Source organism: Oncorhynchus clarkii, chromosome 25 (assembly GCF_045791955.1).
Source record: "Oncorhynchus clarkii lewisi isolate Uvic-CL-2024 chromosome 25, UVic_Ocla_1.0, whole genome shotgun sequence".
NCBI classification, from domain to species: domain Eukaryota; kingdom Metazoa; phylum Chordata; class Actinopteri; order Salmoniformes; family Salmonidae; genus Oncorhynchus; species Oncorhynchus clarkii.
Window position 1 is genome coordinate 26,787,096 of NC_092171.1, and position 27,169 is coordinate 26,814,264.

Below are 27,169 nucleotides of genomic sequence, written 5' to 3' on the forward strand. Positions count from 1 at the left end.
TCAGGGACAGCTGTCTATCGTTGTCTCTGATTGGGAACCATACTTAGGTAGCCTTTTCCCACCTGAGTTTAGTGTTCTGCACCTGACAGGACTTTGTAATTTTGTTCTAGTGTTCAGAAGTAAATAAAATCATGAACACTTACTACGCTGCGCTTTGGTCTGATCCTTCTTCATTAGACGACCGTTACACTCAGGCGTTATTGATTCTGGATATATGTTTCATGTCTGTACATTTCTCGTGTTTTTTTTTGTTCCATGTTCGTTTATTTATTAAATTCACTCCCTGTACTTGCTTCCCATTTTATTAGTGTACACGTTACATCAACCCTCACGTGAAGAAGCAAGACTCTGCACATTTTGAGGTAAGAATGTTTTTTTTTTTGTGATGGCATCACCTGCCTTGTAGTTAGATTCACCAAACATATACCTGGTTAATAACCAGTGTGTCTTTATATATTTCATGTAATTTAGCAATGATAAAGTTTTAATATGTAGCTAAAATTGAAACTAGCTAATTACAAACACGCACACACATTCAGTTGAGAAGTTAATAGAGGGTTAATCAGGCGCACACACACACACACCCCTCACACACACATTTTGAATGTAGTAGTTCAATCTCTGAGAAATTGACAAAAAAATGCTAAGCGTTACAACCATCCCCGGTCTCCCCTACTTGCTGCCGTTATGAGAGCTTCGGCCGAGAATGTGATCAACAAACGGTATAAGAGTATAAACAAAGTTGGTCCCCATTAACTTCTTTAGGTATAGTGGGCAGCATTTTCACTTTTGGATAAATAGCGTGCCCTATTTTAACTTCCTAGTACTCATGCCAAGAATATAAGATATGCATAGTATTAGTAGATTTGGATAGAAAAAACTCTGAAGTTTCTAAAACGGTTTGAATCATGTCTGTGAGTATAACAGAACTTATGTAGCAGGCAAAACCCTGAGGACTAACCGTTCAGAATGTATTTATTTTTAGGTCTCTGTCTGTTCATTGAGTTCTCATTGGGAAACAATATTTCTTAGGAACTTCTTTTCAGTTCCTACCGCTTCCACTGGATGTCACCAGTCATTGGAATTTGGTTGAGGTTATTCCTTTGTGCAATGAAGAAGTATGGCCATCTAGGAACTGCGTAACACTGTTGAGAGTTGCACAAGACTTGAAAAGTAGCTTGGCTTGTTGTCTTCCTGTATTGAACACAGATAAACCAGTCTTCAATTTGATCGATTATTAACGTTTAAAAATACCTAAAGTTGTATTACAAAACTAGTTTGAAATGTTTTGGAAAAGTTTACAGGCAACTTTTGAAATATTTTGTAGTGACGTTGCGCAATTTGGAAGCTGTTTTTTTTCTGGATCAAACGCGCCAAATAAATTTACATTTTGGATATATATGGACGGAATTAATCTAACAAAAGGACCAATTGTGATGCTTATGGGACATATTGGAGTGCCAACAAAATAAGCCCGTCAAAGGTAAGGCATGTTTTATATTTTATTTCTGCGTTTTGTGTAGCACCTGCAGGGTTGAAATATGCTACCCTCATTGTTTACTGTTGTGTTATCATCAGATAATAGCTTCTTATGCTTTTGCCGAAAAGCCTTTTTAAAATCTGACATGTTGGCTGGATTCACAACGAGTGTAGCTTTAATTTAGTATCTTACATGTGCGATTTAATGAAAGTTAGATTTTTATATAATTTTATTTGAATTTGCCGCGCTGCATTTTCCTTGACTTTTGGCCAAGTGGGACGCAAGCGTCCCCTATACCATAAGAAGTTTTAAGATACTTCGCTATTTAATCTCTTTATTTCCCTGTTATTAATGAGCCGATCTTCAATCTATATAATAATTAATTCGATTTTGCTAAATATAGGAGATATTCTGTCATTTGTTGAAGCTGTTTAGAAAATTTGGTCATTTGACTTTTGTTTGACTGCCGCTACACAAAGTTTGTATGATTGGACAACACTATAGTCGGGGTGCACTCTGTGTCTATCCTGAGTGTGCTCTGTCGCGATAGCCTTACTGCGAAAATGCTCTGAATTCAATGAGGTACATTATAACGCTCTGAATTTATGAACGGCCTGTTTCGAAATTCACAACGTCTTTGGCGATCAAAGAGTTTCTCTATCATTACTAAATATCAGTTTCCTCTGTAATCTTTACATAGTGGCGGAGCACTACTCTTACTTGGGGAAAACCCAATAAAAAAATTATATAATAATTTTATATAATAAATGTATATAAGAATTTTGGGGTATTTTTTGGGAACATTTTCGGGAGCAAGCTGTAGTGAGTTAGTGATGATGATGTCGCTCTTGCTGCAGGTGATTCCTTGATCCACCTCTACGCAGACGACACCATTCTGTATACATCTGGCCCTTCTTTGGACACTGTGTTAACAAACCTCCAGACGAGCTTCAATGCCATATAATGCTCCTTCCATGGCCTTCAACTGCTCTTAAGCCCTAGTAAAACTAAATGCATGCTCTTCAACCGATCGCTGCCCACACCTGCCTGCCCAACTAGCATCACCACTCTGGACGGTTCTGACTATGTGGACAACTGTAAACTCCTTCCAGACTCATATTAAATCTAGCATCGGCTTCCAAGGAGCCAATCTGGCATCGGCTTCCAACGAGTCCCCCAGCTCTGCTAAAACCATTGACAACAGCGTGCCGTTTTCAAGTGGTTTTAATATCATCACCTTTTGAAGAGCACAGTCATTTTGCAACAAAGCCTCCTTCCCTCACGCTGCCAAACATACCCTCGTAAAACTGACTATCCTACCGATCCGCCTTCGGCGATGTCATTTACAAGATAGCCTCCAACACTCTACTCAGCAAACTGGATGCAGTCCACCACAGTGCCATCCGTTTTGTCACCAAATCCCCATATACCACCCACCACTGCGACTGGTATGCTCTCCTCGGCTGGCCCTCACTACATATTCGTTGCCAGACCCACTGGCTCCAGGTCATCTATAAGCTCACTGGTCAAAATAACAACACCCACCCGTAGCACACACTCCAGCAGGTATATCTCACTGGTCAGCCCCAAAGCCAACTCCTACTTTCGTCGCCTTTCCTGCCAGTTCTCTGCTGCCAATGACTAACCAATTGCAAAAATCGCTGAAGTTGGAGACTTACAGTGGGGAGGACAAGTATTTGATACATTGCCGATTTTGCAGGTTTTCCTACTCTACAAAGCATGTAGAGGTCTGTAATTCTTTATCATAGGTACACTTCAACTGTGAGACGGAATCTAAAACTAAAATCCAGAAAATCACATTGTATGATTTTTAAGTAATTCATTTGCATTTTATTGCATGACATAAGTATTTGATCACCTACCAACCAGTAAGAATTCCGGCTCTCACAGACCTGTTAGTTTTTCTTTAAGAAGCCCCCCTGTTCTCCACTCATTACCTGTATTAACTGCATCTGTTTGAACTCGTTACCCGTATAAAAGACACCTGTCCACACACTCGATCAAACAGTCTCCAACCTTTCCAAAATGGCCACGACCAGAGAGCTGTGTAAGGACATCAGGAAAAAAATTGTAGACCTGCACAAGGCTGGGATGGGCTACAGGACAATAGCCAAGCAGCTTGGTGAGAAGGCAACAACTGTTGGTGCAATTATTAGAAAATGGAAGAAGTTCAAGATGACGGTCAATCACCCTCGGTCTGGGGCTCCATGCAAGATCTCACCTCGTGGGGCATCAATGATCATGAGGAAGGTAAGGGATCAGCCCAGAACTACACGGCAGGACCCGGTCAATGACCTGAAGAGAGCTGGGACCACAGTCTCAAAGAAAACCATTAGTAACACACTACGCCGTCATGGATTAAAATCCTGCAGCGCACGCAAGGTCCCCCTGCTCAAGCCAACGCATGTCCAGGCCCGTCTGAAGTTTGCCAATGAGCATCTGGATGATCCAGAGGAGGAATGGGAGAAGGTCATGTGGTCTGATGAGACAAAAATAGAGCTTTTTGGTCTAAACTCCACTCGCCGTGTTTGGAGGAAGAAGAAGGATGAGTACAATCCAAAGAACACCATCCCAACTGTGAAGCATGGAGGTGGAAACATCATTTTTGGGGGATGCTTTTCTGCAAAGGGGACAAGACGACTGCACCGTATTGAGGGGAGGATGGATGGGGCCATGTATCGCGAGATCTTGGCCAACAACCTCTTTCCCTCAGTAAGAGCATTGAAGATTGGTCGTGGCTGGGTCTTCCAGCACACAGCCAGAGCAAATAAGGAGTGGCTCCGTAAGAAGCATTTCAAGGTCCTGGAGTGGCCTAGCCAGTCTCCAGACCTGAACCCAATAGAAAATCTTTGGAGGGAGCTGAAAGTCCGTATTGCCCAGCGACAGCCCCGAAACCTGAAGGATCTGGAGAAGGTCTGTATGGAGGAGTGGGCCAAAACCCCTGCTGCAGTGTGTGCAAACCTGGTCAAGAACTACAGGAAACGTATTATCTCTGTAATTGCAAACAAAGGTTTCTGTACCAAATATTAAGTTCTGCTTTTCTGATGTATCAAATACTTATGTCATGCAATAAAATGCAAATGAATTACTTAAAAATCATACAATGTGATTTTCATGATTTTTGTTTTAGATTCCATCTCTCACAGTTGAAGTGTAACTATGATAAAAAAATTACAGACCTCTACATGCTTTGTAAGTCGGAAAACCTGCAAAATCGGCAGTTTATCAAAAACTTGTTCTCCCCACTGTATATCTCCCTCACTAACTTTAAGCATCAGCTTGTAAATTAGAACTTGTTCTCAACTGGCCTACCTGGTTAAATAAAGGTGAAATAAAACAAATTAAAGTGACCTTCTACTCTTCATTAGTTGTGCCTGAATCTGAGAAGAGGTCAAATTTTTATTTTAATCTCCAGCCAATCACAATAAGGGATTACATTACTCTGTCTGATCTTTATCAGCCCTCTTCTCCAACTGTTCAACCAGTTATTGTTGGGCACCACAACAATAATTTGAACATTAGCTCTAGTCTGCTTGGAGTGACAGGTGGGTGCAATCTAGCAAAGATAAAGTATATTAAATTCTTTCAAATAGTATTTGAACCCAGGGATGAATTAAGGGCAGTGGAGTTCTCGTCAGCTAATTACACTGCTACTGCATCTCATCGATCCAGGGCAGGACGGTGAGAGAGAACAGAGGGAGCTATTATCAATCCATTATCCTAGCCTAAGCAAAGCATGCTAATTTACTTGACATCACCAGTCAAACCCTAATCCCTCCATTCAGATGATTAATCTCAATGAAGGTGTTTGCTGTGGTTGTCCTCAATTAATCATAGTTTAACAGCCAACAGAATAAATATTTGAGGGACATGGTGTGAATGAGTCAATATCACTACAACGTCACAATAAGGTGCAATTTGCCGGCTGGGGGTCAAGGAGTCCCCAGCTCCCCAGCTCTGCTAAAACCATTGACAACTGTGTGCCGTTTTCAAGGGATTGTTAAATAATTGTTAACTATTTGGTTTTAGTACCATCACCTTTTGAAGAGCATTGTCAGAAGTACAGATCTCAGATTATTCTACATTTAGCTCTATCATCAGAGTTATACAGGAAGTAACTGCCTGCTTTTCATGATCAGTAAACATCAATGATGTGAGAAGGCAACAACTGTGCAGATGTGTAGGGTAGCCTCACAACATCTCTCAATATTGGCCACCATTAATTGGAAATTTGAATAAAATAAAGGTGAACTAACATGATAACTAATGTCAAGTTCGTTCCAGAAGGCTAATCCTAACTAAATTACACATTGTTTGCTTGGCTAGCTACATGCCAAAATGGATAGGCTACCACATATCTGAAATGACATGATCAATTGATGTTTACTGCTCATAAAAAACATGTAGTGACTTGCTGTATAACTCTGATAGAGTTAAATGTAGAATAATCGGAGACGTGTACTTCTGACTATGCTCTTCAAGAGGTGATGATATTAAAACCAAATAGTTAACATTTATTTAACATTCCTTTAAACGGCACGTAGTTGTCAATTGTTTGCAGATCTTGGCAGCCAAATCGAACGCTCTGCACCATATTGTGACGTTTTACTGATAATGACCTATACATACCAACAATAGGAGCACTCTTCTATAGTCCTTATAGAAGTCCTGCACTCTTCTATAGTCCTTATTTAAAAATAGTGAAGTGAATACATAGCAGCAATATTGATGACCAGGAAAAGCATATTTTGCAAGGGCGTGTGTTTGAGGGGGAAGGAAGTCAATAGAGGCAATGAGACTGAATGCCAACACACACACCTGAACACATAGGGCAGCAGCTGCCCTCCACTATGGTGGGTTGGTGGCATGGCAGGATGGGGCAGCTGACAGTAGAGCAGAGGGTCTGTCCCTGAAGGCAGTAGCAGTGTGTACAGCTGTCTATGTCCCAGCGCTCCTCGTCTGCATACGTCTTCCCATTGAACTGGCACACGGCTCTCGGTGTGGCATCTGCCAGGAGACATAGGAGAAGATCAAATAGGATCCACCTCCAAGGCAGGCACAAATATGGAGGATACTCATTCAGTAAATACACACAAACATATAGGCAAGACCATCTCACCGATAGGGATGAATACAATACAATTTTACACATTTAACAACTATGTTTGTGGTTTCAAACATTGGTGAGAACACAGGTCAGGTTAGAGTTAAGGCTTAGGTAATGATAAGCCTCAACCCATGTATCATGTGAACACGTCTCTGGTTACCTCCCCACATTGTCTATAGTACAGGTAGGTCCAATGATCTGTGTGTATGCAGCATACCGAGGCAGTAGGGGCAGCACTGTCCTTTGCGCAGCACGGGCCTGGCACAACCAACTGGCGGGCAGGACTCTGAGAAGCAGCTGATCTGACCGTCCAGACACACACAGCTGGAGCAGGTGTTGGGCTTCCAGGACTCTGCTGCCAGGAAGATGTCCCCCTCCTTGTTCCTGCAGTAGCTGGGTAAGCTGTCATTACTGGGAGAATGGGGGGTGATGGGCTCGTCTATAGAGGAGAGAGGGACACACACACAGGATCAACTGACTACACTGAACACACAGTGAATACATTTCTTCACTCGGTCGGGTATGCTTTTAAATAGTGATGGGGGAAAAAATCGAAAGTTACATTTCGGGATATTATTTTTAACGATATCGTATCATTTTGACAGTATCTCAAAATTTTTTTTTGCGGTGGTTGGTTGTACCAAAACTCCAGTGCTTTTCCTTCATAGGTTGTTCTTCATCTTCTTTTTAAATAGGGAACAAATTTGTTTTCAGCACTTTTATTTCCATGACTGATCAAAACTCGTTTTCTCATGGCTCTCTATTGTCCCTTTGCAGCAGACATATGGTGAGCAATATGTTTGGTACATCAAATCACAATAAAAACACGGTATTGAATCGCAATATCGTATCGACACGTAAGTATCATGATAATATCGTATTGTAAGATCACTGGCAATTCCCAGCCCTATTTTTAAAGATGGGTTATTTAAGCCTGACTGTAGCTCTCAGAGCAGCTAATAAAACCCATAATACAGGGCTTAAAATATTGATGACATTCAAACGGTAGAATGTTTATTTTTTCGTCTTTGGTTTATTCGACTAAAACATCTCAAACAACCAGCTGACGGAAACACACCAGATATCCATGTGAGAGTTGAGTTGGTGGCCTTCCAGGTATCTCTGTCCTCTTACACTGTGTTTTACAGTGACAGAGGCCCAAAGCACTGCTGCCTGTTTCACGTTTGGCTTGGTTTGCCATGTCTAAGTTTTCTCATGCACTATTCATCTCTAGAGCTCCATAACTTATGCATTATTCTTTTTTTACTCTCTCTACGGAGTTTGATTCTGGGCTCCGATCTGCGTTTTTTTTCTCCAGCTGTTTACCGTCAAACTATTTCCCTCCACTCTCTCGTCCTCCTCGCTGTGTCTCTCTCTGTCTCTGTATCTCTCTGTCCTTGTACCCCTCTCTCTCTGTACCTCTCTGTCTTTACATTGCTGTACCTCTTGGTCTCTCTCTACATCTGTCTCTCTCTCCGTTTCTCTCTACATATCTACCTCTCTCTCTGTCTTCACCTCTCTCTCTCTGTCTTCACCTCTGTGTCTCTCACTCTCTCTCTCTGTCTACACCTCTCTGTCATAAACATTTGGCCATCACTCTCTAGTCTGTTTGGCCAGACATACTATTGTTGTGCTGCTGTGTTGTTGTAGTGGAAATACAGTGCCTTACAAAAGTATTCATCCCCCATGGCATTTTTCCAATTTTGTGGCATTACAACCTGCACTTTAAATGATTTGGATTTCACGTAATGGACAAACACAAAATAGTCCAAATTGGTGAAGTGAAGTGGTGTCATGTCGTGACCTTAGTTCCTTTTTTATGTCTTTATTTTAGTTTGGTCAGGGCGTGAGTTGGGGTGGGCATTCTATGTTTGTTCTGTGTGTTATAGTTCTATGTGTTCGGCCTGGTATGGTTCCCAATCAAAGACACATGTCCATCATTGTCTCTGAGAACCATACTTAGGCAGCCTGTTTTCCCACTATGGGTTGTGGGTAGTTGTTTTCCGTTTCAGTGTTTGCACCATACGGGACTGTTTCATTGTTTCAATTTGGTTATTTTGTATTCAGTGTTCAGTTATATTTCATTAAAATGGACACTTACCACGCTGCGTTTTGGTCCGATCTGTCCTACTCCTCATCAGATGAAGAAGATCGTTACAAGTGGTGCATGCATATGTATTCACCCCCTTTGCTATGAAGCCCATAAAAAAGATCTGGTGCAACAAATTATCTTCACATAATGAGTTAAATAAAGTCCACATGTGTGCAATCTAAGTGTCACATGATCTGTCACATGATCTCAGTGTATATATACACCTGTTCTGAAAGGTCCCAGAGTCTGCAACATCACTAAGCAAGGGGCACCACCAAGCAAGCGGCAACTTGAAGACAAAGGAGCTCTCCAAACAGGTCAGGGACAAAGTTGTGGAGAAGTACAGATCAGGGTTGGGTTATAAAAAAAATATCCAAAACTCCAAATATCCAGAACATTCCACGGAGCACCATTAAATCCATTATTAAAAAATGGAAAGAATATGGCACCACAACAAACCTGCCAAGAGAGGGCCGCCCACCAAAACATTTTAATCAGAGAGGCAACAAAGAGACCAAAGATAACCCTGAAGGAGCTGCAAAGCTCCACACCGCTGTGGCGCTTTGCAGCTCCTTCAGGGTTATCTTTGGATTGGAGCATCTGTCCATAGGACCACTTTAAGCCGTACACTCCCCAGAGTTGGGCTTTACGGAAGAGTGGCCAGAAAAAAGCCATTGCTTAATGAGGTGTTGGCGCAAACCCAACACCTCTCATCACCCCAAGAACACCATCACAGTGAAGCATGGTGGTGCCAGCATCATGCTGTGGGGATGTTTTTCATCGGCAGAGACTGGGACACTGGTCAGAATTGAAGGAATGATGGATGACGCTAAATACAGGGAAATTCTTGAGGGAAACCTGTTTCAGTCTTCAAGAGATTTGAGACTGGGATGGAGGTTCACCTTCCCGCAGGACAATGACCCTAAGCATACTGCTAAAGCAACCACACAAGTGGTTTAAGGGGTAACATTTAAATGTCTTGGAATAGCCTAGTCAAAGCCCATACCTAAATCTAATTGAGAATCTGTGGTATGACTTAAAGATTTCTGTACACCAGCGGAACCCATCCAACTTGAAGGAGCTGGAATAGTTTTGCCTTGAAGAATGGGCAAAAATCCCAGTGGCTAGATGTGCCAAGACAAATTGAAAACGTTAAAATAGCATCTCTCTCAATGCCAGGTCTGAGCAGCAATAATTAATTACCTTAAGGACCTCAGCTCAGTTAAGACAGCTTTGAGACCCTATCCCCTTCACATTCACCTCTACCTTTATATACGGCTTAGGGCTTATGCTGCATTTAATAATGAGGCCGCCCCTCTCTATTATAAAGTAAAACATCATACAGACTATTCTTGCCAGACAGACTCAAATATTTTGAGACTTAAAGACCAATAGTGTTTCAAAGCTAACTCAAAAACCCAATGGCTGCTCAAACTCACCTGGGCAGTGGGGGCAGCATGAGTCTTGCGTTCTGATTGGGCTCTGACAGAGCAGGGGCGGGCACACCTCTGTCTCACACAGGACACGCCCACTGTGACAGGTGCACTGGGTGCAGGCGTCGATGTTCCACGTCTCCCCCTCCACAAAGTATTCTCCCCCCGGGGCCAGACACACTGACGAATCCCCCAGGTCTGGTTTGTGGGAGCTGGGCTCCTCTGAGGGAGGAGGACGGAAGAGAGAGCACAGGTTCAAGGGTGAAACATATTGGAAACAGCTTTTTCATTAGTGTGTAATGCATTATCAACATTATCTATTATATGAAACAATGAGGAGGATGGGAAAATGGTGTGTAAACCTGAAATCATCTAAAACAACAACTAGCCTATCTAAGAATAGCCTACTACCAGTGCACTGTTTTTTCCCCATATTTAATTTGTTTGTTTTTCTACCTGGGCAGGATGGACAGCACTGTCCGGACCGTATGGCAGGGCTGTCGCAGGATGGCACAGGGCATGAGATGAGGGCACACATCTCCCTGCCGCTGTGGCAGTAGCAATCCCGGCAGCCATCATGCCAGTTCTCTTCGTTCTCGTGCCGTCTTCCATCCATGGACAGACAGGAACCCTTCTTCACTAACGGGGCCACTGACGAGGAGCTCTGGTCTGGAAGAGGGACAGAGGAGAGAGGAAAGGTTTTAGAGATACAACTACCAGCATAACTCATAAAGAACAGTGTTTGGCGGACCAATCACTGACTGGCTTTTCTGAGCATGGTCCAACCACGACCAGATCAATACCAGGGAGAGAAAAAAAACACCTTGATTAAACTCCTGTCTGAGACTCTGAGCTATTCTGGGTGGATGCCAAATTTCACAAATTCAAAAGGGAGACAGATTAAAAAGTTTTTCCTCATTAAAAGAGGAGTTTTCACTGCTCATTCATACATTTTGCACAACGATTTAATTATTTAGTGTGAATCACAGTAGAACACAAGAGGAGCATCAATAATAGATCTGTGTGGAGGAGATGACCCCAGCCTGCCCTCTGGATGCACCAACAGGTGGGGTCAAAAGCACCAAATGGCACCCTATTCCCTATATAATACACTACTACAAAAGTAGTACACTATATACGGAATAGGGTGCCTTTTATTTTATTTATTTATTAGCATTTTTTACACCAGATACAAATGTATACATACGAACAACAACTTACAGACTTAGAGCACACAAACAAAGACTACATCCCACATGCCCACACCCCCATCCCTAGTGCCTGCATTACTGTTGGCCACATTACTGTTGGCCACATTACTGTTGGCCACATTACTGTTGGCCTTAAATTGTACCAATTTGTTTTTCTCTGTCGCCCATGCTATTCTAATATTTAAATTATAAATCATTCGATTTTCCATTCTGTTAACGATGGCAGATTGATTGATTTCCAAGTTTTTAGTATACGTTTTTTCAAGATAAGTGATGAGAAGAGAATCGTCCAGCTTGTTGGGTATCTCACTACACCCCCATATGCAATGTCTTGAAATATGCAGACAGATGGATTAAAAGTAAGTTTACATTGTAATACTTCTGATGGACAACTAGCTCTGCCAATAAACTTGGGACTTCATCACATTCCCAGAAAACATGGATTATTGAGTCAATATGGTGCTGTAGAATTTGTACATTTTGTCTCTTGTATAATGAATTATATACATTAGTTTATACTGGAAGCATACATTTTCGTTAGGGTGCCTTTTAGGCAGAGGCGTAAATTAAGTAAAAATACTTTAAAGTACTACTTAAGTAGTGTTTTAGGGTATCTGTACTTTACTTTACTATTTATATTTTCGACAACTTTTACTTTTACTCCACTACATTCCTAAAGAAAATAATGTACTTTTTACTCCATACATTTTTCCTGACACCCAAAAGTACCAGTTACATTTTGAATGCTTAGCAGAACAGGAAAATTGTCTAATTCACACACTTATCAAGAGAACATCCCTGGTCATCCCTACTGACACTAAACACAAATGCTTTGTTTGTAAATTATGTCTGACTGCCGAAGTGTGCCCCTGGCTCTCCGTAAATTTAAAAAACAAGAAAATCGTGCCGTCTAGGTTGCTTAATATAATGATTTATAGCCGTTCCAGGTTTCTTCAGAACAAGTCTGGCAGCAAGAGACTAGCCAGACAACCCTCTATTGGTGTAATAGTTAGAAACAGTAAAACATTGATAGAACAATAGTTAAAACATTAGTGGTTCTCCAAGTCTGACAGTGAAAGCGAGGAGAGAGTTTGAGAAAAAAGTATTATCAGCCGTCTCTAATTTATGAATGCATAAGCATCAAAGGTTATCAATAGATGGCACTCACCTCTGCACTGGCACTTCAGACAGCCCAACTTGTCCTGCTGGAAGCCCATTGGACAGGGTTTGTCACAAGGTAACTCTGGACACTTCTTACAGCGACAGATATCACAACCATGCTTGTTCTTTCTGATGGGGTAGAGAGGGAGAGAGAGAGATATATAGAGGGTGAGAGAGAAAGAGAGAGAGGTTAAGATCAGGTCTTCATAAGTTTAGAAAATATAGGCCCTAATTTATACAGTTTACGCCAAAGTATCTAAAATGGATAGCCCATGTCCATTAGGGATGATGTCGGGCGATGAAACGACAAAGGTTCATACATTTTCAATAGAAGAAAAGCGAGGAGAGGTGAAGTGGGCAGTCGAGCGTTGGGCGACGCGAACATGGCGTGGGAGCATGAACAGGACACACCTACTCATTCAAGGAGTTTTCTTTATTTTTTACATCTTTCTACATTGTAGAATAATAGTGAAGACATCAAAACTACTACATGATTCCATATATGTTATTTCATAGTTTTGATGTATTTACTAGTTAGTATTATACAATGTAGAAAATAGTAAAATAAAGAAAAATCCTAGAATGAGTAGGTGTGTCCAAACTTTTGACTGGTACTATTGTCACGACTTCCGCCGAAGTCGGCCCTTCTCCTTGTTCGGGTGGTGTTCGGCGGTCGACGTCACCGGCTTTCTAGTCACTACCGATCCATTTTTCTGTTTTGTTTTGTTTTGTCTGATAACACACACACCTGTTTTACATTCCCTCATCCCTCATTGTTCTGTCTGTGATTGTTCATGTCGTTAGTGGTTGTGTTAGAGTTGTGTTGTATGTTCCTATTTGGAATTTTGCTTTATTCTTTGAGTAAACTCAGTTGGATTACTCTATACCTGTGTCCTGCGCCTGACTCCGCTTTCACTCTGCACCCAATCGCTGACAACTATAAGCTGGGGAAAGATGAACCTTATGCAAATAATCAGCAATATCATGGCTTAATATTGACCAATCGTAGCTCACTATAGCTTCCAGCCCCTACTGGTTTGGCTGTTGATACCTAGCATGCTGTCGACTTGCTAGCAACCACATGACGAGCCACTCTGGACGAAGCTAATGTGGCTAGGCGAAGCATCGCTGCTTATGGATCAAAGCCGTGAGGGTGGCCAAACTGTCCATAGCGGTGGTGTTGGAGTGAGGAGGCAGAAATAATATTGTTTTTCTGCCTCAGGTTTGGGCTTTATTTTTAACAAGGTAGAGAATAAATAGGGGACAAAAGTGCTTAATAAACAGGACAAAGAGCAACATATGTCACTGCACTGATCTAACCCAGGCCTCAATAATGCCTGATAGCAATTTGCATGATCTGCGGCCAGTAGGCCTACAGTATAACCGGACCTTCCACAGTGTGGCCAAAACAGGAAATTAGGGGTTGAAGAATACCTCTTACCCATAATGCATTTCATCATGGAACATACTGTGCAATTTCAAATTTCAAAACTCCCCCGGGAGAATTAACAGGTTGGCATGAACCATTGAGCTCTTGAACGCCATTTAGTTTGCCTGTAACAATGAAGGACCCCTCTACAATTAGCCTACGAGGACAAATAAAGTAAGCATTTACATGTCTTTAGCTTAACTTTAGTATTAATCATACTCATTAGTGATCACTTTGTAGTTATACTTTTAAACAACAAATGCATGAATAGAAGAGCAATTAGTGTGGAGCTGCAAACAAAATGTTTAGTGCCAAAACCAAATGAATCGGCATGCACGACCACAAACTCTCATACATTGTACTTCAGCCTTCGGAAAAAAAGATACCAAATCACAACTATTGCAATTCAATAAACAGGCCACAATACCGTGTCATTGAAAATTGTAATGACAAAAATTGTGCAAAAATAAAATGATGCAAGCTACAGAAGCAAGATGCAAGCTACAGAAGCAAGATGCAAGCTACAGAAGCAAGATGCAAGCTACAGAAGCAAGATGCAAGCTACAGAAGCGCAACAGTGAGTCTATAGTGAAAGTAAGAATATTAGGCTATGATAGTTTCATCTCTCACCTTGTTCCATAACACAATAGCACTGATTACAGATGATGTCCATGAGATTTTAGTTTGCCTTTGTGTTTGTTTGTGTGACATGCTTTAGTTACAAACAACATTGTGTTTGCTTGCCGTAGCATCTGTTTCATTAGGTTGACATGGTTTTTGCACAGAAAGGTAAACACATAGCAAACTGCCAAACAAATCTTTGTATAGCAGAGACAGGCAGTGGATACATTCCAGCCAGGTGGCAATGACAAGCAGCACCGGCGTCATCAGTTAAAACAAGGACAGAGATAAGTGCGTGTGAGAGAGAGAGAGAGAGAGAGAGACAGAGAGAGAGAGAGAGAGAGAGAGAGAGAGAGAGAGAGAGAGAGAGAGAGAGATTGTTTGTGTGGACAGGTGTGTGTGCGCCAACAGATGGCACAAATGACTGACCATAGGGACATATCAAACATACGCTTCGCTCCAAGGCTTGCTGCTCTGACCATACCGCGCAGGGCACCTTCCCTTTCCTAAGTTAAAATTCACATCCCTATCCCATCCAGTTCTGCCTCTATCCTTATCGCCTCCCCTCCTCTATCCCTCTATCCTCCCCTCCTCTTTCCTTCCATCCTCCCCTCCTCTATCCCTCCATCCTCCCCTCCTCTATCCCTCCATCCTCCCCTCCTCTATCCCTTCATCCTCCCCTCCTCTATCCTTCCATCCTATCCCTCCTCTATCCTTCCATCCTATCCCTCCTCTATCCTTCCATCCTATCCCTCCTCTATCCCTCTATCCTCCCCTCCTCTATCCCTCTATCCTCCCATCTATCTTTCCATCCTCGCATCCTATCCCTCCATCCACTCCCCCTCCATCCTTCCATCCTCCCCTCCTATATCCCTCTATCCTCCCCTCCTCTATCCTCCACTTCCTCCCTCCCTCTCCTTCTTCCATCCTCCCCCTCTTCCCTCTCTTCCTCACTCTCTTATCTCATGAACAATAGGAGCGAGAAAAAATAGCCATGTGCAATCTTCATTTGGTTTGGTGATAAGGATCTATCAGGGGCCATTTCAGTTGTGGGGAACATTCAATAGAGTCTGTATGGAAAGAAGAACGCGGCCTGTTGAATTATTCAAACCATACACTTTGCTGCTCGAAAACATAGGGGTAAGGTATATCTTTGATAGGGCATAATAGATATCTAAAATTAGAATCTTAGATGCAACCATTCACCCCATGAACACTCATTTGTGAGAAAGGAGAGAGAAAGAGAGGGAGAGAAAGAGGGAGAGAAAGAGAGAGCGAGAACCGTCGGTTCAATGCAGACAGACCAGTGGAGTAACAGCTTTATGTGACAGACAGTTGATGAGTGAGAGTTTAGGTTAAGATAGGAAGACTGCCTGCTGCTTGAGCGTTTTAATCTCTGTCATATCCATAACTATTCTGTCATAATAATCCCTAGCAGGCCGGCCGGCTGGTCGGTCCACAACACAGTTAAAATACAGGGCAGATGGATTATTGTGCAGCAGGACTGGCCTCCCCAGAGTCCAATAGAAAAAGCTGCTAGCCGCTCTATGAAAGAGAACGTGTATTACTATTACTACAAGGAACTGGATCAGCAGCCATTAAAGTGGGAATCTGTAATACTTACATTTATTTTACAGAAGCCCGCTACTTTTTTGTCTATAAAGCAATGGCATTAAACAACTTTATATTTTGTGTTATGATGGTGTAAGAAAGTTGTACTATGAGCTCATGAGTTGACTGGGAGTGAAAGAGCCTGAGGGGTCCTGAATCATTCTGAACCACTGACAGATATCATCTGCTTCTTCAACTCTTGTTAATGTAATAAATACGTTGCGCTGATGTGGGGGTAAATGATCTATTAACAAGCTCATCACCTGAGATTGAGTCATTTCATATTGTTTTGGTTATGGTTCATTTCAAACTAATCAGAAGGTGGTATGCCAGTTGGGCATGTGCTGCAATTGTCCATTCTTATACAGTACTGTACTGCTCTAGGAAAGCTTTTGTTTATGCACAGCAAGCCTAGGCGTTATAAGTGTGTGTGTGTATTTATTTATATATTTTTTTGTAATGGGGGGGGGGGGGGTCAGCTTTAATATTGCAGATAGATTGTAGCTTCCATCAAAGTAATTGTCTGCATAATTTCCAATCCCCCATATATATTTATTATATATATTTTTTGTAAATATATACAGTACCAGTCAAAAGTTTGGACACAAATACTCATTCAAGGATTTTTTCTTTATTGTTACTATTTTCTACATTGTAGAATAATAGTGAAGAGATCAACACTATGAAATAACACATATGGAATCATGTTGTAACCAAAAAAGTGTTAAACAAATCAAAATCTATTTTGAATATGTGGACATCTACAAGTACCTAGGTGTCTGGCTAGACTCTAAACTCTCCTTCCAGACCCATATCAAACATCTCCAATCGAAAATCAAATCAAGAGTCGGCTTTCTATTCCGCAACAAAGCCTCCTTCACTCACGCCGCCAAACTTACCCTAGTAAAACTGACTATCCTACCGATCCTCGACTTTGGCGATGTCATCTACAAAATTGCTTCCAACACTCTACTCAGCAAACTGGATGCAGTTTATCACAGTGCCATCCGTTTTGTCACTAAAGCACCTTATACCACCCACCACTGCGACTTGTATGCTCTAGTCGGCTGGCCCTCGCTACATATTCGTCGCCAGACCCACTGGCTCCAGGTCATCTACAAGTCCATGCTAGGTAAAGCTCCGCCTTATCTCAGTTCACTGGTTACGATGGCAACACCCATCCGTAGCACGCGCTCCAGCAGGTGTATCTCACTGATCATCCCTAAAGCCAACACCTCATTTGGCCGCCTTTCGTTCCAGTTCTCTGCTGCCTGTGACTGGAACGAATTGCAAAAATCGCTGAAGTTGGAGACTTTTATCTCCCTCACCAACTTCAAACATCTGCTATCTGAGCAGCTAACCGATCGCTGCAGCTGTACATAGTCTATTGGTAAATAGCCCACCCATTTTCACCTACCTCATCCCCATACTGTTTTTATTTATTTATTTTTCTGCTCTTTTGCACACCAATATCTCTACCTGTACATAACCATCTGATCATTTATCACTCCAGTGTTAATCTGCATAATTGTAATTATTTGCCTACCTTCTCATGCCTTTTGCACACAATGTATATATAGACTCCCCTTTTTTCTACTGTGTTATTGACTTGTTAATTGTTTACTCCATGTGTAACTCTGTGTTGTCTGTTCACACTGCTATGCCTTATCTTGGCCAGGTCGCAGTTGCAAATGAGAACTTGTTCTCAACTAGCCTACCTGGTTAAATAAAGGTGAAATAAAATAAATAAAACATTTTTTATATTTGAGATTCTTCAAAGTGGCCTCCTTTTGCCACGATGACATCTGCTAACCCTACCGCTAACCCTACCAGTTGTGTAAAGTAATTAAGTAAAAATACTTTAAAGTACTACTTAAATATTTAAGGGTTTCTGTACTTTATATATATATATTTTATATATTTATATATTTATATATATATATTATATACTTGCCAACTTTTACTACATTCTTAAAGAAAATAAATATACTTTTTACGCCATTCATTTTCCCTGACACCCAAAAGTACTCGTTACATTTTGACAGGAAAACGGTCCAATTCACACACTGTTCAAGAGAACATCCCTGGTCATCGCTACTGCCTTTGATCTGGCGGAATCATTAAACACAAATTCGTTGTTTGTAAATGACTGTATGTCTGAGTGTTTCCGAGTGGGCCCTTGGCGATCCGTCAATAAAAAAATAGAAAATTGTGCAGTCTGGTTTAATATAAGGAATTTGAAATGATCAATTATTTTACTTTTACTTTTGATACTTAAGTATATTTAAAACAAATACTTTTATACTTTTACTCAAATAGTATTTTACTGGCTGACTTACTGAGTCATTTTCTATGTTTACTTTTACTCAAGTATGACAATTGGGTACGTTTTCCACCACTGAACCCTACCACCCCTCCCCTAATTGGAGTAAACTAATGAACAACAACACTTAGGCTTCTACTTCCAGCTTATACACACTATATACATTTGACAGACACAGTCTATTTGACAATAGTTATATTTGGTTTGTTTTTAGTCCTTCCTCTACCCTCAACCTCTCCCATCTATTTCTGATGTCCATCCAGTTTGATTTCTATTTGCCATATATTTTGAACTGTGCTGTTTCACAAAAGTTCTGAACCTATATACATTTTATAGACACAGTATATGTTACATTTGTTATCTTGTTGTTATTAGTCCCACCCTTCAGCTCCATTCAACTCCTCCCATCTATCTCTTAACACCATCCATATTGGATTTCTATTTGCCATATATTTTTCAACTGTGCGGTGATGCTTCAGAAAATTTCTGAACCTTTCTATTCTCATAGAAAGGTTTCTCATTTCTACAGATTGTAAATTAAAGATAAAAAAAAACAAACAATCTAAACGTATTATTATATTATTGATCGACTGACTATGACTTCACCCATTATTGCGATCTATCTATATCTGTGTGTGTTTGTGTGTATTTGTGTGTTTGTTGGCATTTGTGCCAGGCCTGTGTTCATATCTTGTTAACCAGCAGACAAGATTCCCTAGTGAAAGCTGTAATACATTGCTTTCCTGATGTATTTCTGTGTAAATGGCAATCAGAGTATTCGGGGAGGGATGCAATGAGCTTACAAGCATGGTACTAGTGGCCGGAAGCTAAAAGTTTCAGTTTCACTATCAGAGGCCATCCTTTACAACGCGCAACAGCAACACAAGCAGCAAACCCAATCAGTAACCTGGGTGGAGCTAATTAAACTGTCAACTCTACATGCAGCGCCTGTTTAGCCAAAATGAGTAACGGAGAAGGAAAAAGGGATCATTTTGTCAGTTTACGAGCAAAACTCACTTAAGCATTACAGGCAAAGCAGGTAACTGGGGTAATTTGTGACATAGGTTTGAAGGAGTTGCGATTTGAATTTCAATTGGCCATCTGTCTAGCTGTCTCTGTGAAGTTCTACTGCTTTTTAACGTCTGAAAGTGACTGGCAAAGTAGGGCTCATTTATTCTGAAACGATGCAGATTTGAAATCGCTTCATATTTCAAAGCGTGGAGTGCTGGAGTTTAAAGTAAATGATAATTGCATGAGCTGGGAATCGGCATTTTGGCTTTTAAGTGTGTCTGAGTGGGTAGTGTGTCGGTAAGACTGGGAGAGGGAGGGAGGAAAGGAAGAAAGGGGAAAGGGAGGGAGAGAATGACAGAGGAAAAGGGAGGGGGGAGAAGGGGGAGATAGGGAGGTAGCAATATACAGAGCGAGGGATGGATGGATGGATGGAGCGAGGGAGTGAGGGAGGGGAGAGAAGGAGGAGCAAGGGAGAGAGAGAAGTGCTTTCTCACATGAATCCAAAGGGGCAGGCCTTGTCACAGACCACAGCCTTGCACTTCTTGGGCCTAGGGCGACACTGACACACGTCACAGCCGTGGGCATCTGTCTGCAGGCCGAAGGGACACTTCAGGGTACAGACAGAGATCAGGGCACTGCACAGCTCTTCTCCTGTAGGAAGGACATAGACACATCAGACATCATTATCAGAGGAGGCTGGTGGGGTGGGAGGAGTTGTAGCAGGACACATTGTAATGGCTGGAATGGATCTTTGGAACAGAGTCACAAATGTGGTTTCCATTTATTCCATTCCAGCCATTACAATGAGCCTGTCATCCTATAGTTCCTACCACCAGCCTCCTCTGCTCAATATATGGCCAAAACTACAATGCAATTTAATAGTTCTAAAAGCCCAATTATTATTTTATGACCTGTGGCAATGGATTAGAGGTGCATACACTCCAAATTATGATTTTTATTGAAACTCATGTCATAACTAAGTCATAACTCATATTCTAACAGGCAGGAACACAAACCAAAAACATATTTGTTTTTAAAAGCCCAGGATGTCTCAGTGTGCCCTCTGAGTGCCTTTGGTTCACGGCCCAGACAGGTATATTCATATCGAGAGTCAGACATTCAGGACAGTGAGAGAAAACACCAGAGAACAATGTCTCAATGTCATTGGCCCATGGCGAGTTCTCTCCTCTATATAAACCAAACTGTTCAGAAGAAAAAATATACATATTTTTCATAATATGCTTGACTGACCGAGACGTCAGACCAGACCAGGGAGGTCACTACCTGGACTTGTCCAATAAGAAACACTCATTTTCGCTTTACATCGGAAAACATTTTAAAACGTATTCCACTGTGTTCCCTAATGAATATGGCCCAGTACTAACGTGTTTTGCAGTGGCAGGTGCGACAGCCATTCAGGTCCAGTTGGAAGCCGTATAAGCAGTGCTTCTCTGACAGGGAGCAGTTCTCTAGTGACTGACAGGCAGGGGGTGCCATAGTAATGTAGGTGGGCTCTGTAGGAACACAAATCACACAAACCACTCTGGAGGTGAGTCAAATGAGGAACTTCACTCAACACACACATATGACGCGCACACACACATGAATACGCACGCACACACACACCCTCAACACAAATATACTCATAGGAGTCATCAGAGTCAAAAGCAATTTCTCTGCAAACCCTCAATACCTTCCATTAATGTGGGTAATATCAGAGAGCAATAATCAATGTCCATTATAACGGCACGACCAACCTAACCTCGGTGACTTGACTCCTCCATCTAATGCAGGGATGGGCAACTGGCCTTCGGATCAATTTCCCCCCCACCCCCAAAAATTACATATATAAAGTCCTGTTGCGGCTACTGTAGACCTTAATTGCAAAACAGTGTGTTTTAATCAAATATTTGGTGAAAGTGTATTCGGAAAGTATTCAGACCTCTTGACTTTTCACACATTTTGTTACGTCACAGCCTTATTCTAAAATGGTTTAAATAGTTTTTTCCCCCTCGTTTTTATTTTTTAATACAATGGCAAAAACAACCCGTTTTTCCTTTGTCATTATGAGGTTTTGTGTGTAGATTGATGAGGGAAAAAAACCATTTTAATCCATTTTAGAAGAACGCTGTAACATAACAAAATGTGGACAAAGTAAAGGGGTCTGAATACATTCCGAATACACTGTCACCAATTAATTGATTTAAAGACACTGTTTGGCAATGAAGGTCTACAGTAGCCTCAACAGCACTCTGTAGGGTAGCACTATGTTGTAGCCGGAGGTAAGCTAGCTTCCGTCCCCCTCTGGGTACATTGACTTCAATACAAAACCTAGGTGGCTCATGGTTCTCACCCCCTTCCATAAATTTACAGTGACAGTCTTCTAACATATCAGAGCTCTTTCAGAAATAACTGATGCCGAGCAGTTGCCATACCAGGTGGTGATGCAACCAGTGCTCTCGATGGTGCAGCTGTAAAACGTTTGAAGAATCTGGGGACCCATGCCAAATGTTTTAAGTTTCCTGAGGGGTAAAAGGTGTTGTCGTGCCCTCTTCATAACTGTCTTGGTGTGTTTGGACCATGATAGTGTCCACATCACCAACGAACTAAGGAACTTGAAACTCTCAACCCGTTCCACTACAGCCCCGTCGTTGTTCATGGGGGCCTGTTGGGTCCTCCTTTTCCTATAGTCCACGATCAGCTCCTTTGTCTTGCTCACATTGAGGGAGAGGTTGTTGTCCTGGCACCACACTGCCAGGTCTCTGACCTTCTCCTTACAGGCTGTCTTATCGTTGTTGGTGATCAGGCCTACTGCTGTTGTGTTGTCAGCAAACTTAATGATGGTGTTGGAGTCATGCTTGGCCACGCAGTCGTGGGTGAACAGGGAGTACAGAAGGGGACTAAGCACGCACCCCTGAGGGACCCCAGTGTTGAAGATCAGCGTGGCAGACGTTTGTTGCCTACCCTCACCATCTGGTGGCAGCCCGTCAGGAAGTCCTCGATCCAGTTGCAGAGGGAGGGGTTTAGTCCCAGGGTCCTTAGCTTAGTGATGAGCTTTGTGGGCACTATGGTGTTGAACACTGAGCTGTAGTCAATTAACAGCATTCTCACATAGGTGTTCCTTTTGTCCAGGTGGGAAAGGGCCGTGTGGAGTGCGATTGAGATTGGGTCATCTGTTGGGGCGGTATGCGAATTGGAGTGGGTCTAGGGTTTCCTACATGATGGTGTTGATGTGGGCTACGGAGAGCATGATCACACAGTCGTCCAGTACAGCTGGTGCTCTCATGCATGTTTCCATGTTGCTTGCCTCGAAGCGAGCATAAAAGGCATTTAGCTCATCTGGCAGGCTCGCGTCATTAGGCGGCTGGGTTTCCCTTTGTAGTCCGTAATAGTTTTCAAGCCCTGCCACATCCGACGAGCGTCAGCGCCGGTGTAGAAGGATTCAGTCTTAGTCCTGTATGACGCTTTGCCTGTTTGATGGTTCATCTGAGGGCATAGCAGGATTTCTTAAAAGCGTCCAGAATAAGTGTTAAAAGCAGCAGCTCTTGCCTTTAGCTTGGTGTGGATATTGCCTGTAATCCATGGCTTTTGGTTGGGAAATGTATGTACGGTCACCGTGGGGACGATATCGTCGATGCACTTATTGATGAAGCCGTTGACTGAGGTGGTATACTCCTCAATGCCATTGGATGAATCCCGGAACATATTTCAGTCTGTGCTAGCAAATAAGTCCTGTAGCGTAGCATCCATGTTATCTGACCACTTCTGTATTGAGCGAGTCACTGGTACTTCATGCTTTAGTTTTTGCTTGTAAGCAGGAATCAGGAGGATTCAATTATGGTCAGAATTGCCAAATGGAGGGTGAGGGAGAGCCTTGTATGCTTCTCTGTGTGTGGAGTAAAGGAGGTCTAGATTTTTTTTCTCCCCTGGTTGCACATGTGATATGCTGGTAGAAATTAGGTCAAACGGATTTAAGTTTGCCTGCATTAAAGTCCCAGCCACTAGGTGCATTTTCTTGTTTGCTTATGGCCAAATACAGCTAGTTGAGTGCGGTCTTATTGCCAGCATCAGTTTATGGTGGTAAATAGATGGCTACGAATAATATGAATGAGAACTCTCTTGGTAGATATTGCGGTCTAAATCAAATCAAATTGTAGTTGTCACATGAGCTGAATACAACACCTTAAGGTGAAATGCTTACTTACAAGCTCTTAATTAACCAACAATGCAGTTAAGAAAAAAAAAAGAAAAAAAAAGAAATAAAAGTAACACATAATTAAAGAGCAGCAATAAAATAACAATAGCAATTCTATATACAGGGGCTACCTTTACAGAGTCAATGTGCAGGGGCACCAGGCACCGTTCTATAGCTTATCATGGGGTATTTTGCCTCAGGCGAGCAATACCTCGAGACTTCTTTAATATTAGACATCCCGCAACAGCAGTCATTGACATATAGACACACACCCCCGGCCCTCGTCTTACCAGACATAGCTGCTCTGTCCTGCCAATGCACAGAGAAGCCAGCCAGCTCTATATTATGCGTGTCGTCTTTCAGCCAAGACTCGGTGAAACATAAGATATTACAGTTTTTAATGTCCTGTTGGTAGGATATTCTTAATCGTAGATCGTCCAGTTTGTTATCCAATGATTGCACATTGGACAATAATACAGAAGGTAGTGGTGGTTTACCTACTCATTGGTGAATTCTTACAAGGCACCCCACCCTCCTCCCCCTTTTTCTCTGTCTTTTCTTCATGTTGATGATGGGGATTTGGGCCTTGTCTAGACAAAGCAGTATATCCTTCATGTCAGTCTCATTACAGAAAAATCTTGATGTTTCATGAGCTTAAATAAAAGATCCCTGAAATTTTCCATACCAAAAAAAACGTATTTCTCTCAAATTTTACATGTTTACATTCCTGTCAGTGGGCATTTCTTCTTTGCCAAGAAAATCCATCCACCTGACAGGTGTGGCATATCAAGAAGCTGATTAAACAGCATGATCATTACACAGGTGCATGTCTCAAGTTTTGAGGGAGCGATCCATTGGCATGCTGCCTGCAGGAATGTCCACCAGACACAGAGAATTGAATGTTCATTGGTCTACCATAAGCAGCCTCCAACTTCATTTTAGAGAATTTGGCAGTACATTCAACAGGCCTCACAACCACAGACCATGTGTAACCACACCAGCCCAGTACCTCCACATCCCGCTTCTTCATCTGCGGGATCATCTGAGACCAGCCACCCGGACAGCTGAAAAAACGGAGTATTTCTGTCTGAAATAAAGACCTTTTTTGGTGGAAAACCCTATTCTGATTGGCTGGGCCTGGCTCCCCAGTGGGTGGACCTATGCCCTCCCCTGCCCAGTTATGTGAAATCCATAGATTAGGGCCTATTTCATTGATTTCAATGGACTGATTTCCTTAATGAACTGTAACTCAGTAAAATTGTTGAAATTGCTGCATGATTCATTTATATTTTTTGTTCAGTGTATCTCTTAAAATGAAGTGTCTACATTTCAGTTCAGTGAATTTTAATCCATTTAAAGATTGAACAACATTTAATATCATATCGTAGGGTGCTAGCTCACCAAATTTCACAGTCATGGACACCAGCACAAGGTTTAGTTATGACAGCTTTGACAAGTTACTCCCTGATGCCTGTCACCCTGCCTGGTTGGCTGCTACTCTGCTGTATGGATCTCCTTTCTGCTGAGCACAGGGCCAGGACCAGTGCTGTGCTGTGATTATAAATATGACGAGGGTTGTACAAGAGTTGTAGAGGAGACCAGACCAGGAAGTCAAAGAATGAGTGGGGAGGAGGACATGGGAAAAAGGTTAGGAATAGGACAGGAGGAGGTAGGGAGGGGAGGATCATAGGAGGTGTAGGACAAGGGAAGATAGGTGTGGAGGACGACAGGAGAAGTTAGGTGTGGAGGAGGACAGGAAAAGAGAGGTGGGGAGGAGGACAGGAGGAGGGAGTGGGGAGGAGGACAGGAAATGAGACGTGGGGAGGAGGACAGGAGAAGGGAGTGGGAAGGATGACAGGAGAAGGGAGTGGGGAGGAGGACAGGAGAAGGGAGTGGGGAGGAGGACAGGAGAAGGGAGGTGGGAGGAGGTGGCCAGGAGGAGGTAGGAGGACGACAGGTGGAGGGGGGGAGGAGGTGGCCAGGAAGAGTTACGGGGAGGACAGTCAAGGTCAGAGGAGACACCAGTGAGTAACTGCTGCTTCTTCATCTCAGAACCCAGAACCAAATCACATGTGCACTGGACAGTCTACCCAGCAAACTGGGAACATTCCCGTCTCCCTCTCTTCCAACCCTCGCCACTCAGCGCATACCCAGATTGTCATGTGCCATTGCAATCTTCACTCTCTCTCATTTACATTTTAGTAAGTAAGCGGACGCTCTTATCGAGAGCTACTTACAGTAGTGAGTAGATTCTCTCCCACTATTCTCTCCTCTTCTGTTCTATCATCTGTCCCTTCTGATAAATCCTTCTCCGTCCTGTCTCCTGATTTTGCCATCTTCGACCCAACTCTCCTCCCTTTCGGCATCCCCTTTACTCCCGGCTGGCTAGACACTCCCCTTCTGCTCCGTGACTGAGTGACTCATTGCGAGCTTACAGAAGAGGGCTGCGGGCAGCTAGGCAAAAATGGAGGAAAACCAAACTTCTGGGGGACCTTTAATCCTTTCACTACCTCCTCTCCACCTTTTCTTCCTCTGAATCCGCTGCTAAAGCCACTTTCTATCACTCTACATTTCAAGCTTCTGCCTCTAACCCTAGGAAACTCTTTCCACCTTCTCCTCCCTCCTTAATCCTCCACCCCCTCCTTCCTTACTCTCTGCGGACGTCTTTGTCAAGCACTTTGAAAAGAAGATTGATGACATCCACTCCTCATTCACCCAGCCAATTGAGTCCACTGGTCCCACTCACACTTATTAACTACCTTTCTGCCCTCTCTCTCCAGATGAAATACTGTGAGGTCCGGCCACTGGTGAGGTTCGGCTTCCCGACAACCTGCCCACTCGACCTGATCCCCTCCTCTCTTCTCCAGACCATCTCTGGAGACCTTCTCCCATTCCTCACTTCCCTCATCAACTCATCCCTGACCACTGGCTGTGTCCCATCTGACTTCAAAATGTCCCGAGTCGCTCCCCTCCTCAAGAAACCCTCAACTCCTCTGACGTCAAAAACTACAGACCTGTATCCCTTTTCAATTATTTTCCCAAAAAACTTGAGCGTGCTGTCTCTGACCAATTCTCTTGCTATCTCTCGCAGAACAATCTTCCTGACCCTAATTAGTCAGGCTTCAAGACAGGTCACTCAACCGAGACTGCTCTTCTCTGTGTCAGGGAGGCTCTCTGCACTGCCAAATCTGACTCTCTCTCCTCTGTTCTTATCCTCCTAGATCTATCCGCTGCCTTCGACACTGTGAACCATCAGATCCTCCTTTCCACCCTCTCAGGGCTGGGCGTCTCAGGCTCTGCATCCTACCTGGCAGGCCACTTCTACCAGGTGACATGGAGTGGATCTGTGTCTGAACCATGTACTTTCCCTGCTGGTGTCCCCCAGTGCTCAGTTCAAGGCCCTCTCCTCTTCTCTCTCTACACCAAGTCACTAGGGTCTGTTATATCCTCACATGGTCTCTCCTATCATTGCTA

At 42.7% G+C, this 27,169-nt stretch overlaps 1 protein-coding gene across 1 annotated transcript in view; it reads right to left on the bottom strand.

The window, feature by feature from the left end:
* LOC139383354 (cysteine-rich motor neuron 1 protein-like) overlaps window positions 1-27,169 on the bottom strand; it is a 171,874-nt gene that overhangs the window by 14,719 nt on the left and 129,986 nt on the right. The window contains exons 8-14 of the mRNA XM_071127861.1: window positions 20,886-21,014; window positions 19,995-20,151; window positions 12,513-12,634; window positions 10,590-10,802; window positions 10,140-10,355; window positions 6,826-7,047; window positions 6,320-6,508 (exon numbers count right to left, since the gene is read on the bottom strand). Of these exons, the coding sequence (XP_070983962.1) occupies window positions 6,320-6,508; window positions 6,826-7,047; window positions 10,140-10,355; window positions 10,590-10,802; window positions 12,513-12,634; window positions 19,995-20,151; window positions 20,886-21,014 (1,248 nt within the window). The remainder of the gene's footprint in view (window positions 1-6,319; window positions 6,509-6,825; window positions 7,048-10,139; window positions 10,356-10,589; window positions 10,803-12,512; window positions 12,635-19,994; window positions 20,152-20,885; window positions 21,015-27,169) is intronic.